This window comes from Marmota monax, unplaced genomic scaffold, assembly GCF_021218885.2.
Source record: "Marmota monax isolate L192 unplaced genomic scaffold, Marmota_monax_Labrador192_F-V1.1 WCK01_AAM20220418_F8-fsc00089, whole genome shotgun sequence".
Lineage (NCBI taxonomy): Eukaryota > Metazoa > Chordata > Mammalia > Rodentia > Sciuridae > Marmota > Marmota monax.
The window spans coordinates 4,990,682-5,009,844 of record NW_026694744.1 but is presented as its reverse complement, the minus strand read 5'-3'; the positions used below and the strand labels follow the sequence as shown (position 1 = coordinate 5,009,844).

At 37.1% G+C, this 19,163-nt stretch overlaps 1 protein-coding gene across 2 annotated transcripts; it reads left to right on the top strand.

Annotated features, from left to right (window-relative positions):
* The first annotated feature begins 342 nt into the window (after positions 1-342).
* Positions 343-18,903, top strand: Tlr7 (toll like receptor 7). Of its 2 annotated transcripts, XM_046424319.2 has the most exons (3): positions 344-616; positions 929-1,029; positions 14,493-18,903. In XM_046424319.2, exons 2-3 carry the CDS (start codon positions 1,027-1,029, stop codon positions 17,631-17,633), a joined length of 3,144 nt encoding a protein of 1,047 aa, XP_046280275.1. In that variant the 5' UTR covers positions 344-616; positions 929-1,026; the 3' UTR covers positions 17,634-18,903. The 2 variants fall into 2 exon arrangements, with proteins under 2 accessions (XP_046280276.1, XP_046280275.1); XM_046424320.2 differs by lacking the exon at positions 929-1,029 and having other exon boundaries at positions 343-616.
* The last annotated feature ends 260 nt before the right edge of the window (positions 18,904-19,163 follow it).

Sequence of the window (19,163 nt, the reverse complement as noted above, 5' to 3'; positions counted from 1 at the left end):
ATGAACCAAATAGTAGCTTAAAAACCAGCATCTCTTCCAGCTGGGTCCAAAACATGAGGTAAATTTAGACATGTCTCTGAGATATCTATAGAACTGGTGGTTATCAACCTGTGGTATTTTGTCCCTTGGGGGATATTTTGCAATGTCTAGAGACATCTGTGATTATCACAACGGAAAGGAAAGGAGGCAGTGCTGATGGTATCTAGTGGGTATATGGCAGGGATACAGCCAAACACCCTGCAATCTAAAAGAATTAGCTGGTCAAAAATATCAATACTGCCAAAGTTGAAAAACTCTGTTATAAAAAAGAAAATATTAGTCTGACCAGTGGTTTGGACTTAGATGAAATATTTCCCCAATTATGGTGGTAGAAATAAGAGGAACCTAGTGGTTCTGCAAACCCCATGTCTGGGTGGTTTAAATAGTCATGCTCCTCCTTGCTCCCCCCTCCCACATCATCTTTGCACTTGGAAACTCCAGGGCTGACAGCCTAGAGTCTCTGTGACTCTATGTTTCCTCCTGCCTATCTCTTCATCTCAGAAGACTCCAGATATAGAATCACTCCATGCAATCAAGAAAAGTATTTTAAGCATTGGAACAAATTGGAATAATTTAAGTAAGTTGATGTATGCACTGCTATAAGGGAGTGGGGAGGGAAAGAGAGGGAACCCGAATCATATGCAAACAGTTTTTAGAATATAAAGCAAAAATGTGGTAGTCTAAAATGTCAATTATTCAAAGATAAAGACTTTTAGTAACATTATAAATGGTTTTCTGGAGTTCGTATCTCTTTTACCTTTGAGGAAATAAATACTATTAATATGTTATTTTCAATAACATATTTTAAAGCAATGTTTACAGCATGTTTTTAGGCTACAGTATGTTGGTGTCTTTGTGATGTCAAGTTCAATGTCTGTTTTTATCTTAGTTGATGCTATTGAGTCCATCTCAGGCTGATCTTGGTACCTCTCATGCTCTTCCCTCTTCCACCAGACCTCTATATTCCATTTTGGAAGAAGACTCAAAATGGTAAGAAAGCCAAGAGATCTGTAAAATTGTTATCTGTGATCTTTGGGGGAAGAACTAAAACCAGCTGGAAAGAATAATACTTAACATTGTATTTTGGCTATTTCCCAGGGGAAAACAGTTTTGTGATATTTCATAATAGAGGTTAATTGGGAAAGCATTTCATATTTTCAGATTAATCAACACTTTCTCTGTCCAGCTTCCTACAAAAGTTATATATGTGTGCTGTAGTGAGCAGGGGCAGATATTTGGACTGGAGACATGGCTTCTATAGATCTCATTTCTTCATCCTACATTTTTAGCTTTGAAGCAATACCAATCACTGAAGTTACTTTGAGCTTCATGCAGCATATGGTAGGTTGAATGACTACATAGATAGGACAGGGTGGGATGAATATAGGACTAAGATTCCACCAACCTCCAAGCTTGGTGCTGTTAAAAAAGAAAAGATCTGGCAAATAGTTAAAGTGGTACTATCAGAACTATTGTAACAGGGGAAGAGAGACCTCAGTCAGTATAGAACTAGACTCAATTCCAAATATAGCAAGAATAAGTGGGAATTTATAGTCAGGGAGCAGAATGGTGTCAGGGGATGGAAAATTATTGAGAGGAAACTTCAGGGATTAGGAGATTCTGGTTAAATTGATCTGGAAAGATTCTTACTGGAGGCAGGCCAGGGGGATCAGACATTTCCTGGGGAATGGTGGGGGATGAGGAATTTGATCAAATGCTAAAGGTGCTCACAAACCAAGGTATGGGGGAGGATTCTCAAAAAAAAAAAAAAAGAATTCTTGCTCAAATCAGGCAATGCAAAGATGGATAGAATGGTCCTTAGAGGCTTCTGGGCTTAGAAGAGACTGACTAAAGTTTTGTCAAGGAGAGTCTTTGTCAGTACTGGCTCTCCCAATCACTATCTGGGGGAACTTGTGCCTATCACCAAGGCTTCTGAAGCTTGATTTCTCTGATTATAAAATGAGCATTAGAATATCCTCCTCAATTGCCTTCAGAGCCATTGTGAGGTTCAAATAAAAATGTATTTGTTCAAGTCCTCTGCAAGTGGCATGATGCAAGTATAAGCAAACAGGTATGCCAAAATTAAGTAAGAAAGAGACATTAGTGGCCTTTTCCTTAAATTGTTTTCTCATCCAAATTAGATGTGATGAAGAGTATTCACCAGGAAACCTCTGCAACCTCTGGATCTGAATGTTGGCTCTTGGGCTTATTTTGTATCTAAGATCTCATGAAACGTTAACCATGAGGCTATTCTGCTACAAAGGAAATGACTGTTTATAGTTTCATTTCCTCGAACCCCAGATGTCTATTTTATTGCACACATGTGTGTACAATTGTCTTTGCCTCTTGAGGGATGGCATGATAGTAGTGATGAGAGTCAAAAGAGCTCACATTCTTGACCATTTAGTATAGATCAAGCATCATGCTAAGGGCTTGATATACATGCTTCTGTTTCAGTCTCAAAGCAGTCCTGTGAGGTACAGATGAGGAAACTGAGACCTCACAAGAGTAAGGAGCTTGAGGATGTGGGCAGCCTGATTCTTTGAAAGGGGGGCCCAAGGTCTCTAAGTTTTTAAATCAAGCCTGGCATGCACTTTTACCCAGCAGACACTCAATAAATGTAGGTTTGATTATGATCTTACTATTTAAGAGAATAGGGGAAGTTGGCATATCTCTTATACAAAAAGACATTAAAAATAATTTTCAAAAGAATAAATATACAGGCTGGGCATGCAGGCACGTGCCTGTAATTCCAGTGGCTTTAGAGGCTGAGGCAGGAGAATCTCAAGTTCAAAGCCAGCCTCAGCAAAAGTGAGATGCTAAGTAACTCAGTGAGACCCTGTCTCTAAATAAAACACAACATAGGGCTGGGGATGTGGCTCAGTGGTTGGGTATTCCTGAGTTCAATCCCCAGTACCGAAACAGAAAAAAAAGAATAAATATACCAGGCCCCCAAAACACAGAGAAAATATTCAACCTTACTAATAGACATGTCAGATCCTTTAATCTGGAAATCTGACTTCTAGAAACTCTTCTCAAAGCAATGATCAGGTTTGTGGTGAACCATTTTACCAAGTCAGTGTATGCAGCAGGGCAAAGGATGTATCTCAGGTCCCTTGTTGGGGAGGGCTTAATTCATTGTGGTCCACCCATTAAAGGAATCATATGTAACCATTTAAATTCTATTTTTAAGAGGATACTGAATGACATAATAAAATATTCATGTTATAATGTTAATTTTAAAAAGCAAACTAGAATCAGTAACTGTTGTGTATTCCTGATGTTTTTAATGCACATCTTAGATAAGTGCTGGGTGATTACTAAAAGTTAGACCATCTTTGAAGATGTTTCATATACATAAATGTGTTACATATTTTAATTTCACCAAAAAATCCCTGTATTGTGATCATTTTACAGTTAGGAAATACGAGTCTTATGAGGCAAAATTATTTATGAAAGTCTGACAGCTCTTATGAGGTAGAATATGAATTTAACACCAAATCTTTCCACTGACAAAACCCTGGCTCTTACTAAAATGTTTCTCACTATGTGAAATAGATGCAGGGATGGGGAAATACACATTAGAAGGAAACATATCAAAATGTTAAAGCTAAGAAATTTTTAAAAATAAAAATATTAAGTTACCTTAACTATAGCTAATTTCTTTATGGCTAAATAAAGGGATAGTAAGGTTATCTATTTACTAAATTAATAATTATTTAAAAATTCAAAGTAGCAAGGACTGAAACAACTTACTGAGACTCCGACTCAAAATAAAAAATAAAAAAGAGCTGGGGATGTGGCTTAGTGATTAAGGACCCCTGGGATCAATCCCTGGTACAAAAAAAAAAAAAGAAGTTTGAAGGGTTTGCTGAAATCAAAAACATTATTACAGATTAATCAACCAGACTCTTCACAGCCTGAGTATAGAACATTTTGACATCAGAAGTTTATCAAAGCTTAGGATTAAGACTGGCAAGCTCTGGCCTATGGGTCATATCAAGCCTGCCATTTGTTTTTGTACAGCCCACAAAATGTTTTTTTATGTTTTTAAATGGTTGAAACATAATGAAGAAAAATTACTATTTCATGATACCTAAAAGTTATATGAAATTCAAATTTAAGTTCCCACAAATTAGCAAGGATGGTGGAATGTAATGGACATCATTATACAAAGTATATGAATGAAGACTTTAAAAAAAAGTTCCCACAAATAGTTCTATCATTTGTATACTTGTTTATATGTTTATAACTGCTTTTGCACTCTGATGGCCAACTTCTCAAAGAAGTAAATAGGGAGAGAGACTGTGTAACCTCCAAAGCCTAAAATATTTACTAACTTGCCCTTTGTAGAAAAAAAATTGCCAATCTGTGACTTATGGAAAACAGGGGATAAGGTTTAATGTCACATGTTTAATATCTTAGGGTCTTTGGTGACTGTTGTAATACATAATAGCTGCTAAATTCCTAATATACATAAAACCACTTGATGTAATTATATTCTTTTCATTTGAAAACTAAATCCATTAGGCTAAAATGGTAAGAAGCAAATGATTTTTAAAAAACTATTTATTTATTTATTTACCATACTGGAGATTGAACCCAGGGCCTGGCATGCACTAGGCAAATTCTCTACCACTAAGCTACATTTCCAGCCTTTGTTATTTTGAGATAGGGTCTGACCAAATTACCCCGCTGGCCTTGAACTTGTGATCCTCCTACCTCGTCTTCTGAATCGCTGGGATGACAGTGTGTACCACCATGCCAGGCTAAGATGTCTCTCCCTTTTAAAAAGTGTGTTACACCATCGTACTTCAATTTTGTTATTGTTATAAAATGAGACTTTGATACCAATGATTTTTACACTTCACAGAGATTAGCCTATGATTAGAAATATTTCAGAACTCTCAAAAAGGGGATATTGGGTGAGAAATCTGTTAGGGAAATTCCTAGTAGAAGTTCAGTGTATAAATAAATATCACTTAAGCAACTTCCCTAATTCAAAGTTCTTGATTAACCCCTAGAGAGACATACAAAGCACAAACCTAGTTACCAAATAATTCAATAACATCAACATATCATGAAAGTAGAAGTCCTCTTCCCCCAGAAAAGGCATCCCTCATTCCATTCCCCAGAAGAAATTGCTGCTAAAGGTCACTTGAATAATCTTCCACTTCTCTTTGCAAATACAAACACATGTACATATATTCAACATAAATTGATCATATGCTACATATGATTTTGATACTGCTTTTAAAATCCACTTTATTTTTATAGTCATAGTAGGTCTTACACAGCTTGTCATGTCAACACCTATAGCTCTACCACATTCTTCTTAGGGAACATTTCATATCCCACTATTGGTGATTTTTCATTTTTAACCATTCTGCCAAATTGATTGGTTGTTATCCAGTTCTTCCCATTCTTACTATTTCAGAGAGCTTAATCAAACTAATAGTCTTACCTGAAGACATATAATGTTTAGTTAATATTATCAAAAGTTGTATTTGCCTGTTTTCCCCTTCTGTGGAATCCTTAAGATATTAATGGTGTTTAAAACTTTGCTTAGGCCATTTTGAAATGGCAGTAGTTTGAGGTTCTGGGGGGCTATGAAGACCCATTGACTAAACTGCAGATCCACATTATACCATGTGCATTTGCAGTAGATAAGTTTCAGGGAACTCCAAGCCAACAATCAGTCATAGAGTCTGCACACTAGAAAAGGACTTTGCAGGCCCATTAGTTCAACCCCCATAGTCTATAGATGAAAAAGGCAAGGTTTAAAAGAATTCGGTCAGTAGCTCTAAGAGGCTGAACCCTGGCCTGACTGTTCACAAGATTGATAACTCCCAAAATAAATAAACGAGGAGAATTCAGATGAATCCTGGCATGGCTCTAATTTGTTACAAGACACAAGCTATTGACCTCACTTCCTCATTTTTTGTTTTTTGCCATCTACTAGTTTCCAGTTACATACATCTCCTTCTCATTCCTGATATCACAACCATATATCTCTTACAAGCTTGCAAAGTTTTGAAGATAAAAATGCTGTATGCAAAGCACAAAGTTCGGAACATCTTGGTTAATGTTTCTTCCTGTTGGTAATCATATTTCTACAACTGTAAACATTCTGGTGGAAATATAATATAGATCTAAAATCAGGAGAATTCAGTTCAAATACAAACTCAAGTCCTGCCACGAAAATGGTGCGTCTGAATGAACAGGTTTTGCCACTTTGAAGATTTATTTATTCAAGCTTTTGTTTGCAGGGTGGGCAAGCAGCATTACATTTAGATATAACTAAATGTTATTGTCTCACCATATATTTTCCTGATAACAGAGGAAGTTCTGTTCACAAGAGAAAGTCAGGGCTTCTGGTGACTCAGCCATGGTTAGTAAATGAGTAGGAATGGGGTCTGACTCATCACCAGTCCCCTACTTTGTCTAACACAGTACCTTGCACAGAGTAGGTTCCCAGTTCTATTTGTTGAATGATTACATAAGGGTAGAATTTCCTATTATGAAGGTAAAGCTCAAGGTGCCTTTAAGAATATAAATTCATAAATTGCCCCCAATGTAGCACAGCTATATCCTATGTCCATAGGATACAATTCACAAGAAATACAGCATCTGAAAAATGTTTCTGCTTTTTTCCCTTCAACTTAGTTCTACTCAAAACATAAATACCACTTTTTTAATATTTGGAAAATGTATTATGAAAACATACAGCCCTGCCCCCCCACACCCCCTATAAAATAGGACAAAACAGAAATATCAAAGTGCCAAGAATCACTAACTGAAAAGGAAATTGACTAAACTGCAGATCCACATTATACCATGGGCATTTGCCATTAACTGTCTCAGGCAACTTGAACATAGATGGGTCAAAACCAAGTTTGAATCTTGGTTTGAAATTGACTCTCAGATCTGTGCTTCCTCATCAGTAAAACAGGAATATTTACATGCCTTTTCAATTTCAGTGTGAGAGACCAGTGATGCAATAGAAGTAGTGTGTCTGCCTTAATACCTGGCATACAATAAGTAGGGAATAAAAGTCACTATTTTGATACTAACACACACACATACATACACACACACACACACACACGATTGAAGGCCACACAATCTGAATTCTACATTTTCCAGTTTAACAAATGATGTGATTTAGAAAGAGAATAGAAACACCTGTGCATACAAAAATTACACACTCCCATTTCTACCATAATTGGTTCACTAATTGAGCATCCAAATTTACCCAGTGTATTTGCATGTGTAATTAGCTATGATTCATCAGCAAAGCCAGGCCTATGTCATGGTGTACTATGCTATTTTACAAATCAAATTACTAAAAGATGCATGACTTTAGGCACTCATTGACCCAAAAAACAGGCAAAACAAAATTACATGGATTGTTTACATCACTTAAAAAATTAGACCTGGCTCAGAATGGAACTTTTACATTTTAAAATAATATGATTTGAAGCTAAGTATGTCTGAAGCTGGTTGGAAAGGGGGAATTTCCACACTTAAAAAGTTCCATTGGCATAAAGGAATATTTCACATTTTGAAACCATGCTCTCCAAAAGATCCCTTAAGTTAGGAAGCCTCAAAGGTATCTTTCTCTTTAAATAATACATTTAGAAAGGCTTTGTTCATTGAGCTCATTTTCTCCTTCACCTGCTTGATCAGAGCCCAAATTCCTCATTGCAGTTGATCTTCCTCCTGGCATGAGTCCTAGAATGCTAACTTGTTGATATCTTCAATTCCCAGTCTTTCAGCCCAGCCATCAAGGAGAGCTAAGAGACACCTTGTTTGCCATATAACATTCCAAGGGCTTGGGCTCAACTATTGAGCATAGAACAGGACTAACCTTGTCCTGGTTGTGCCTGTTCCCAGGTGAGACAAATAAACCCTGTACTTCCACTGGTGGTTCAGGATGGAAGGGATAGAACTTCTGAGAAAAAGGGTGAGGATGGAATTTCCCTGATCTCCACTGCCCATACCCTTCTAATGACACCAGCTGCTTTTCTTCTGTGACACTAATTCCACTTCAACCCTTCCTTTAGAGGACCCAGTCCTTTCTAGTCTCTCCTTATCCACTTTATAAAATCTGACCTTCAGAAAAGAAAATCTTTCTAGTGATGATAGTTTAACATGGGACTTCTATGGGATTTTTTTTTAAGTTTCAAGCTTTGATTTCCTCAGCAAATGCTGATCATGCACTCACTATGTAGCATTATGATGAAGTGTAAATAAGGTGTCTGAACCTGAAGTGTCCCTTGCCTGTAGAGAGATGAAGACAGCACAGTAGAAGGGCTGGAGGGAAGGCTCTGTGTTTGAATTACCTGGAAACTGCCTTGGTGTGTTGTAGCATCTCTGCTTTTCACTTTCTTCACTGAAAATGAACATATCTCTTAGAATTGGGAGAAGGAGTGAATGATTTTGAAATTAGCCACATGTGAATGGATTTACAGGCTTTTCAGGTAATCCCACTTCTCCTTGGTAGACTTGGATTGAATTTTCTTTATGTTAAGTCTATGCACAAGTTTAACACAGCCTAAAATTTTATCCAGACCAGGGGTCTGCAAACTGTGACCTGCAGGCTACATCTGTTCTGCCACCCATTTTTGAAGAACTGAGTTGAGGATGGTCTTGTAATTTGAATCACATTAGAATTACATTCTACGTAGCTACCTAAGTATCTCCATAAGATCCTCAATTTCACCTAAAGTATTATGTTTATATAGAAAGTTTGCCAACTCTTGGTCTCGACAAACCTCTAACAGAAATTTCTGGGATGATGAACACATTCTGTATCTGTATCTTGCAATACAGTAACCACTAGCCTAATGTGGCTTTTGCGCAGTTAAAATAGAGTTAGTGTGACTGAGAGACTGAATTTTAATTAATTTAAAACTAAATAGCAACATGTGACTAATGGCTATCACATTAGAGCAGCTCTAGAGAACTTCAAATGCAAAGACTTTGTTTTCTGTCTGCTCTCTGGGTTCTGTGCTCCTCACTTTCAATTTAATCAACTATCCTGAGGCTCTCTAAGTCAATGGGGAGGTAACACTCTTAATCAGATATTTGCCCTGGACTGGCTTTTAATGTCTGCTAGAAAATGCTTAATGGAAAGTGCTTGAAAAATGCATGTGGACATAGGCTTATTTTCTCTAAGGCTGCTACTTTGATTCTATCCATTACATCTGTCTTAGTTTGGGAAAAAGTAGTTGGCTTTTTCAACTTAACCAGGCCTCAAATTTTAAAAAGTCATAATCAACTTAGTGTTCAGGCTGCAGGCAGACAAAATCTCTTTTATCAAAGTTCTGTTTCCTTCCAGTTCTTCTTTGAAGACTGGCCAACTTCAGCACTAGTTCATTTTTTCTCATAGGACTGCTGAAGAACAGCAAGAATCTACCTACACATAACCATCATTATGAATATTGCCAAACCATTTCTCCTAGAGTAAAGTTATAATTGGCATATGTTCTGCCTTCCAAGATTTTCCAGGTGATAGTTTATGAAGTGTCTTTCAATAGTATAATATGGGCCATCAGCTTTCCATCCTCCAAGACCTGAGTCTTTCTTGCTTATAGACTGATGAAATCAACATTAGATAATTTAGATTCTCTCATGGGCAGCAATTTATTTACAAATTCTATATTGGTTAAAATTATGATTGTGTGCCAAGCATGGTGGTGCATGCCTTAAATTCTAGCTACTTGGGAGGCTGAGGTAGGAAGATCACAAGTTCAAAGCCAGCCAGCCTCAGTAACTTTGTGAGGCCCTAAGCAACTTGTTGAGAACTTGTCTCAAAATTAAATAATAATAATAATAATAATAATAATAATAATAAAGGCTGGGAATGTGACTCAATGGTTAAGACCCTCTGGGTTTAATTCCTGGTACTAAAAAACTATTAGGTTTGTGTTTGTGCAATGAAAATCCAGTTAGCATTGATGTACCATAACTATTTTCTGCTTTATCATTAACTCCTAGAAATCAGTAATTCAGAACCATTATTTCTATTCTGCTCTATGAGGTCACACAGGAATGATCTGGACACTCTGGATCATCCACCTTGTTGCTTCACTATCCCTAACTTGTTTCCCTCATTTGCATCATCTAAGATGGCTGCCTACAACATTCACATTATAAGAAGCCACATGGAAGTAGATGGGAGGAAGGGGAATAGCTCCATTGTTTAAGGACATGTGCCAGAGATTGCATGCCTCACTTTCTCTCACATCTCATTGACCTAGTCATAGGTTCACACTTAACTGCAGTGGAGTCTGGGAAATATAATAATTTTACAGAGTGGTGGATGCCCAACTAAAAATGGAGAATCTGTCACTATGAGATGAGGCAAGTGGGGAAAATGTATTGGGAATATATTGCAATTGCTAAACTCTGATGATAATAGAAAGAAGTAATTGTTAGTATTAAAAAATACCAAATGGAATAAGAACAACATACATTTAAACTACACATAACACAAGTGTCAGAATCTTGTCTGAAAAGAATTAATGGTTTTCTACATTGTAGACTCCTGTTGATTCCAGAAGTATAACCTGAAGGAACCTTCTCTGAGGGGAATTATTCTCCTGCAGAATAAACATTAAATGAATAAGCCTATAAATCAGTAAGATAATTTCTGACTGTGCTAAGTAGTATGAAGGAAATAAAGCAATGTAGTATAATACAATGTATGCCTCTCTGTGTCTCAATTGATTCATCTGTATAATGAAGACACACAGGTTTACAATTCCAAAATCCCAAAGCTGAAAGTTGCGTCCTAACTCAGTTGAAAGCAATATGTCATGATCTGAGTTGCTCTCTGGGCCCCAATATGTATTATATATACAGGGTATATGTGTCATGTTACCTTCTGAAATCAGTAAAAATCTGAAATCCAAAACACAAAGGTTTTGGATAAGCGACTGAAAACCATTAGAACCCTCTCATTTGGTTATTGTGAGGATTAAATGAGTTAGTATATATAAAGTACTTAAAATGATGCCTGGTAAATGCTGCCTAAGTTCACTACTATTACTATCATCATCACTACTACTACATGGGAGGTTATTTAGATTAATTGGTCAGGGACTTCTTCTCTGCAGATTGTCACCTGAGCAGACACCTAAGAGGTGGTAATGACCTGGCCATGGGAAGAGAAGGAGAAAGAAAATCTCAAAAAGAGGGAACACCAAGTATCAGGATTGAGAAGGTTACAAGCTTGGCTCCAATGCAGAAATGAAAAGAGGTGGCCAGATGGCTGATATGTGTTGAAAGAGGGGAAAGCTGGTTCAAGGTTAGAGAGGTAGGTTGGAAGCAGAATATACACACAATAAAGAATGGAAAAAACTTTGGATTTCATTCAGAGTGTAATTAGGAAGTCATTTTAGTTGATTGGATTTGTGTTTATAGAGAATGCTCTGATGCTGATTAATGAATGAATTTTAGAGAAGGGGAAGCAGGGAGATCCATTTGGAGTCTACTGCAGGAGTCCAGGTAAAATTGAATGACTACTTGGATTAGAAAGGTGGGAGTAGATGAGCAAAAAAGTAGACACGTGAAGAGAAAATTTAGAAGGTGGTAAAAGTTTTCTAATTAATTTTACACTTGAATTTATAACACCAGTATGTAAAAGCTAAAACTTTCAGTCATTGTCAGGTGTGTTAAACCAAGTGGTATGATGCACTCAGTACATACAGGCTTTACAAGAGCAATTCTGTGTATCTCTCCCCATTGCACAAGTAGCTTGAAATAGGCCATGGTGAAAGTATTTACACCATGGACATTGACACATGCTATGAATCAGGACTTGACAAGTGAGAGTATTTTGCTGGCAGGGGAGAAGGAAGGCCAATCATTTAACATTTATCTGCACACCACTGGTTAAGATGTGACTTTATTTTCTATAATAATACTTCTTTAGTGCCTCCATTTTAATTGATCACAAAAGTACTTAAACTAGAAACACCCTGGGAAGCTTGGTTGGTAATTACTGGCTCAATCATTTAATGTTTTTAAATCAGTTAATTCAGGTATACTCCCACTTCTACCTAGGGTCTCATATATGTTCATGGGAATGGGTTGGGAAGAGAGCACCTGTTTCATGATTGTCCTTTATTCATGTTGGGCTCCTCTGGAATAGAGTGTGCCTCCCTGGACCACAATATCACTCTTAGCAGCAGTATCTATTGCCTTCAGATAGTATGATCCAAGCACCCATCATGCTTTTTTTAAAGAAGCATAGCCAGGGTAGGGGTCCAAGGCCTGGGAGCCTATAATCAAGGCCCATGCATAACATTCACTCTACTTCTCTCCTTTCTCTCTTCTAAAATATTTCCTCCTATCTTGACTCATCCTCTCCTCCCTGAGTAGTGAACACTTTCCCTGTATGTTTGAGTAATTGTGATGCTCTAGGAAGATGTGCCATATTTATCTAAGGTCTTCTTGTATCCCCTGGCCCATTACCATATATTCCCAGGTATCTGCATGTTAGAGTAACATAGCCTTAAATAATTCTGGTGGATGAAGAAGGTAGGAAAGAGTATGGCAAGTGGGGGGACTTGAAAGTCAGTGAACTTGGGTTTAGCAGTAAGAAAAGCTGGTACAGGAGTTATATCAGATAGACCTAGACAAGGAGGCAAGGGGAAAAGTTATGGAAGACTTAGAATCCGTGATAAAAGCTCATGCTATAAAACGTGAGAATAAAACAGAAAAAGAAAATAATTTTAAAGACTACACAGCAAGACAATCACTTATTAATGTTTGGGAATCTGGATGGATAATGTGGATTGGAAGAGTGAGGGCATAGGGACTAGGCTTTGGAGTAGACCAAGGCCCAGCTGGTGTTGTGTCAGCTAAAATGGGAAAGCAAGGAGGGTGTTGAGAAGTGTAATGGAGGAGGTCAGCTGTAATTGATGAATGGTTTTAATGATGTGGAAGAGAGGACAGGGTTGTGAAAGGTTAAGAGGACAATTTTGTTCCCTTACCTTCAATGCACTTGTGGGTTGCATGTAAAGATGGGTTCAAAAGCCATTTTGAGATCCTTCTGAGCTATATTGCATTGGAGAATAAGAAAGCTAGGGTAAATTTTGCTTATTTACCTCCTTTTAGTGGAATTAAGGGAAGTAGGAATTTGATTTATTAGATATCAACATGATTGATTGTCCATTGGGAGTGCAAAATCATTAGTTGAGCCAGAGCCTACTGTAGAAACATAGTCTGGATTGTTCCATGTATAATTACTAGTAAAACTAACACCAGCATTTCAAAGTAAAATACTGATAGAAATCCTGAAATATGACAACAAGTTCATGTTTGAACCTCCTTCTAAGGCAGGGCCACTTGAAATTCATATGCTGATCAGCGAAGTTCTTCAGTGCTTCTCATCTTGCCATTTAAGGCTCAGTTTTCCAGGGTTGCAGTGTCTTTCCTGCTAAACCTAAATGCCCAAGAATCATCTTTCAGGGTAGATTCCTGTGTGTCCCATTTTGCCCATTTTGCCATTTTTTGGTTATGCTTATAATCTCAGCATAATCCTTTATGACTGACCCCCTTATCCCCTGTAAGTATCCACTTGATCAATTATATTACTCTAATTATGGATCACCCAGGTAAATTTATGTAATGTAAACCTAATGGATTGGGAAAAACATTCATCCTCAAATCATTTTGGAGGTGATTTCTGGAATTATTTCCAAAAACAGTCCATGAGAAGAACCAGTTTATAGAATGGCAGTAAGGCAGTGCCAAAATGGCAGGAGTGTATTTGATAATCAAATGCCATTTGTTAAGTGGGTGACCTTGGGAAAACCAGTTAATATTACTAATCTGTGCCTTAATTTGTAATATAGGGAAAATGGATCTCTTATATTTTCTTATTTAGAGTATTATGAGGTTTGAATATTATGAAAGTCTCTTGAAATGTGTACCAGGGCATGGTGAGCAAGTAAACATTAATTGTACTTAAGTCCTTTTATTTTTCCCGTGCTAGGGATGGAACCCGGGGCCTCCCACATACTAGGCAAATATTTTACCACTGAGCTACATCCCTAGCCTGTACTAAAATCTTAATGTGTGGTTCTTTTCAGATGCATATGCATTTTTCACATTCCTTGATCCCCCAAATTTAAGACTTCGATAGCTAATTGTTGACTCCTTCTTGTTGTGGTATTCTATTTAACAACAAATCAGAAAAAAGTCTGCTTTTGCACAATAAAAGATATTTTGCTAGAAAGTTAAGGTGCCCAAAACTGAATATGTGACCAAATTATGGAAAACCTCAGTGATTGACAAATACTGTCCCGAGGTATGCTATTTAGATAGCTAAGAACAAGATCTAAATTGTTTATTTTACAGAGAGGTAACAAATGGGACTTTCAAATTCTGATTACTAGCATATTTTAGAACAATGGTTTGTTCTTTTTTTATATTTTCAGGTGTTTCCAATGTGGACATTGAAGAGACAATTTCTTATCCTTTTAAACATGATCCTAATTTCCAAACTCCTTGGGGATAGATGGTTTCCAAAAACTTTGCCCTGTGATGTCACTTTGGACGTTCCAAAGAACCAAGTGACTGTGGACTGCACAGACAAGCATTTGACAGAAATTCCTGAAGGTATCCCTGCCAACACCACCAACCTCACCCTCACCATTAATCACATAGCCAGCATCTCCCAAGACTCCTTCCATAGGCTGGACCATCTGATAGAGATTGATTTCAGATGCAATTGCATACCTCCTCGAATGGGGCCAAAAAACAATGTGTGTACCAGGAGGCTGCAGATTAAACCTAAAAGCTTTAATAAACTCACTTATTTAAAATCCCTTTACCTGGATGGAAACCAGCTTCTAGAGATACCTCAGGATCTTCCTCCCAGCTTACAGCTTCTGAGCCTTGAGGCCAACAACATCTTTTCCATCATGAAAGAGAATTTAACAGAACTTGCCAGCATAGAAATGCTCTACCTGGGCCAAAACTGTTATTATCGCAATCCTTGTAATGTTTCATTTTCAATTGAGAAAGATGCCTTCCTAAACCTGACAAATTTAAAAGTGCTCTCCCTGAAAGATAACAACATCACAGCTGTCCCCACTGTTTTGCCATCTAATTTAATAGAACTGTATCTTTACAACAACATCATTACAGAAATCAAAAAAGATGATTTTAGTAACCTCCACCAATTGCAAATTCTTGATCTAAGTGGAAATTGCCCTCGTTGTTATAATGTTCCATTTCCTTGCACACCTTGTGAAAATAATTCCCCCCTAAAGATCCATGATAATGCTTTTGATGCATTAACAGAATTAGAAGTTTTACATCTACACAGTAACTCTCTTCAGAATGTGCCCCCAGCATGGTTTCAAAAAATGAAGAAACTTAAAGAACTAGATCTTTCCCAAAACTTCTTGGCCAAAGAAATTGGGGATGCCAAATTTTTGCATTCTCTCCCCAACCTCATCCAACTGGATCTGTCTTTCAATTATGAACTTCAGGTCTATCAGGCATTTATAAATCTATCAGATGCATTTTCTTCTCTGAAAAAACTAAAGATTCTGCGGATCCAAGGATATGTCTTCAAAGAGCTGACAAGCAGAAATCTCTCTCCATTACGTGATCTTCGTCATCTTGAAGTTCTTGATCTTGGCACTAACTTTATAAAAATCGCTAATCTTAGTATATTTAAACAGTTCGAAGGATTGAAAGTGATAGACCTTTCAATGAATAAAATATCACCTTCAGGAGAAGTTGGCTTCTGCTCTAACTCCAGAAGTTTTGCAGAAAGTCCTTGGCCCCAGGTACTTGAAACATTCCATTATTTCAAATATGATGAGTCTGCAAGGAGTTGCAGGTTCAAAAACAGAGAGGCTCCTTCTTTCTTGCTTTTTAATGAGGATTGCCACATGTATGGGCAGACCTTGGACCTGAGTAGAAATAGTATATTTTTTATCAAGTCTTCTGATTTTAAGCATCTTTCTTTTCTCAAATGCCTTAACTTGTCAGGAAATAACATTGGCCAAACTCTTAATGGCAGTGAATTCCAACCATTAGTCGAACTGAAATATTTAGACTTCTCTAACAATCGACTTGATTTACTCTATTCAACTGCATTTGAGGAACTTCACAAACTGGAAGTTCTGGACTTAAGTAGCAACAGCCATTATTTTCAATCAGAAGGAATTACTCACATGCTTAACTTTACCAAGAACCTAAAGTTTCTGAAGAGATTGATGATGAATAACAATGGCATCTCTACCTCCACTAGTAGGATCATGGAAAGTGAATCTCTTCAAATTCTGGAATTCAGAGGAAACCACCTGGATGTTTTATGGCGAGATGGTGATAATAGATACTTACAATTCTTCAAGAATCTGATAAACTTAGAGGAATTAGACATCTCTAAAAATTCCCTGACTTTCTTGCCTCCTGGAGTTTTTGATGGTATGCCTCCAAACCTAAAGACTCTCTTCTTGGCCCAAAATAGGCTTAAATCTTTCAACTGGGGAAGACTCCATCTTCTGAAGAATCTGGAAATTTTGGACCTCAGCCACAACCAATTGATGACTGTCCCAGAGAGATTATCCAACTGTTCCAAAAGTCTCAAGAAACTGATTCTTAAGAATAATCAAATCAGGCACCTGACAAAGTATTTTCTAAAAGATGCTTTCCAGTTGCGATATCTAGATCTCAGTTCAAATAAAATTCAGGTTATCCAGAAGACTAGCTTCCCAGAAAATGTCCTTAACAATCTGCAGATGTTGCTTTTGCACCATAATCGATTTCTGTGCACCTGTGATGCTGTGTGGTTTGTCTGGTGGGTTAATCACACGGAGGTGACTATTCCTTACCTGGCCACAGAAGTGACTTGTGTGGGGCCAGGAGCACACAAAGGCCAGAGTGTGGTCTCTCTGGATCTGTATACCTGTGAGTTAGATCTCACTAACTTGATTCTGTTCTCATTTTCCATATCTACAGCTCTCTTTCTGATGGTGGTTATGACAGCAAGTCACCTCTATTTCTGGGATGTATGGTATTTTTACCATTTCTGTAAGGCCAAGATAAGGGGGTATCAGCATCTGCTATCAACAGGTTCTTGCTATGATGCTTTTATTGTATATGACACTAAAGATCCAGCTGTGACAGAATGGGTTTTTGAGGAGTTGGTGGCCCAATTAGAAGATCCACGAGAGAAACATTTTAATTTATGTCTGGAGGAGAGAGACTGGCTACCAGGGCAGCCAGTTCTGGAAAATCTTTCCCAGAGCATACAGCTTAGCAAAAAGACAGTGTTTGTGATGACAGACAAGTACGCAAAGACTGAAAATTTCAAGATAGCATTTTACTTGTCCCATCAGAGGCTCATGGATGAAAAAGTAGATGTGATTATCTTGATATTCCTTGAGAAGCCCCTTAAGAAGTCCAAGTTTCTCCAGCTCCGGAAGAGGCTCTGTGGGAGTTCTGTCCTTGAGTGGCCAACAAATCCACAGGCTCACCCATACTTCTGGCAATGTCTGAAAAATGCTTTGACCACTGACAATCATGTGTCCTATAGTCAGATGTTCAAGGAAACAGCCTAGTTTTTTTTTTTCAAAATGTGACTATCTAACTTACTCAGGAGGTGCCTGGTTGCCTGAATTTTCTCATTAATTTTTCACCACAAGACTGCTTTGATATTCTCCAAGAATTAGAATTTCCTATGTTGGAGGAAAGTCACCAATGTATGACAAAGAAGTTGGAAAGATGGAATTTATGTAATATATCAAGTCTTCTTTCTTCTTTCTTTGTATCTCCATTTACATTTCAGCTTCTCATATCAACTCTTGTATAAAGTACTTTTGGAAGACAGATGGCAAGGAGAGAACATGAGGCTCTGATTCACCTGCAATTATGATCATTAAATATATGCACAATCTTGAAATTAAGAAGAACCATACTACTACCCTTAAGAAGTTGGCATATGGGCTGGGGCTGTAGTTCAGTGGTAGAGCACTTGCCTAGCATGTGTGAGGCACTGGGTTCAATTCTCAGCACCACATATAAATAAATAAATAAAATAAAGGTATTGTATCCATCTACAACTAAAACATTTTTTAAAAAGATGTTGGCATGTTCAGAAATAGGTAAAAATACTAAATCTCTATGATACCAAACTATACCAGAGTGAGTTTAGTGAAATAAAAACCCAGTTAACTCCTCAACAAATTGCTTGCTAGCACCCCTTCTGTGAAGACCAAATGTTGGTACCACACAGACAGTTACTGCTTTTGTGTCTCTTGTTCTTGTAGCTTGGGTCTGTTGATGGGCTTCATAGGGAAAAAGAAACATCATTACTATCCATGAACATGGTCTACCTATAGGTGGAAAAATAATTAAAACAATTTACCTTTATGCAAAATGATGTTCTTTACCTTTGATGATAATTTACTTGTGAAGTACTTTTATCTGAACTGCAAAATATTATATCCAAAGTAAATTAGCCTCATCAAATGATCTTTCAAACTACTTTGTTAACTAACACTATATATTTAAAAGTATCTGCAAACTTGATGCACCAATATTATGTGGTCTTGATGGTAAACCCCAAAAGAGGATGAAAAGGGCATGTATTTATAGTTATCAGAGATGACAATTAGATGGTTGACAACTATACAAATTCCTTTTTATTTTTGAAGACAGGAAAAGAAGAATCAGAGGTTGATAAATCTTAACATTGAAAAAGTTTCATTTTCAAAAAGAATCAAAACATTCTTAAGACAAAATGAGTATAAATTCACATGAGTTCAAAGTTTGAAATCTGAAATCTGGCCAACTTGCTTTATTTTATAAAATAAAATTTCTACAAAGTTATCTGTGCCATTTGGAAAAATAGCATGCATATATTCAAATCCTGGAGCATTATCTTAAAGAAATTGCATTTTCCTCATATGTGAAGATGCCAAAAGCTGTACTGTAAATGAATGCATACTATGTGAATTAATATAGTATAGTATATAAATTATCATAGTATCTGAATTACTTGCACAAGATATTTAATCGATTAATAGGAGTACACATTCCCAAAGGAATTTTTGGAATGATAGAGAGGTGATTAAGTTGCTAGAGTCAAC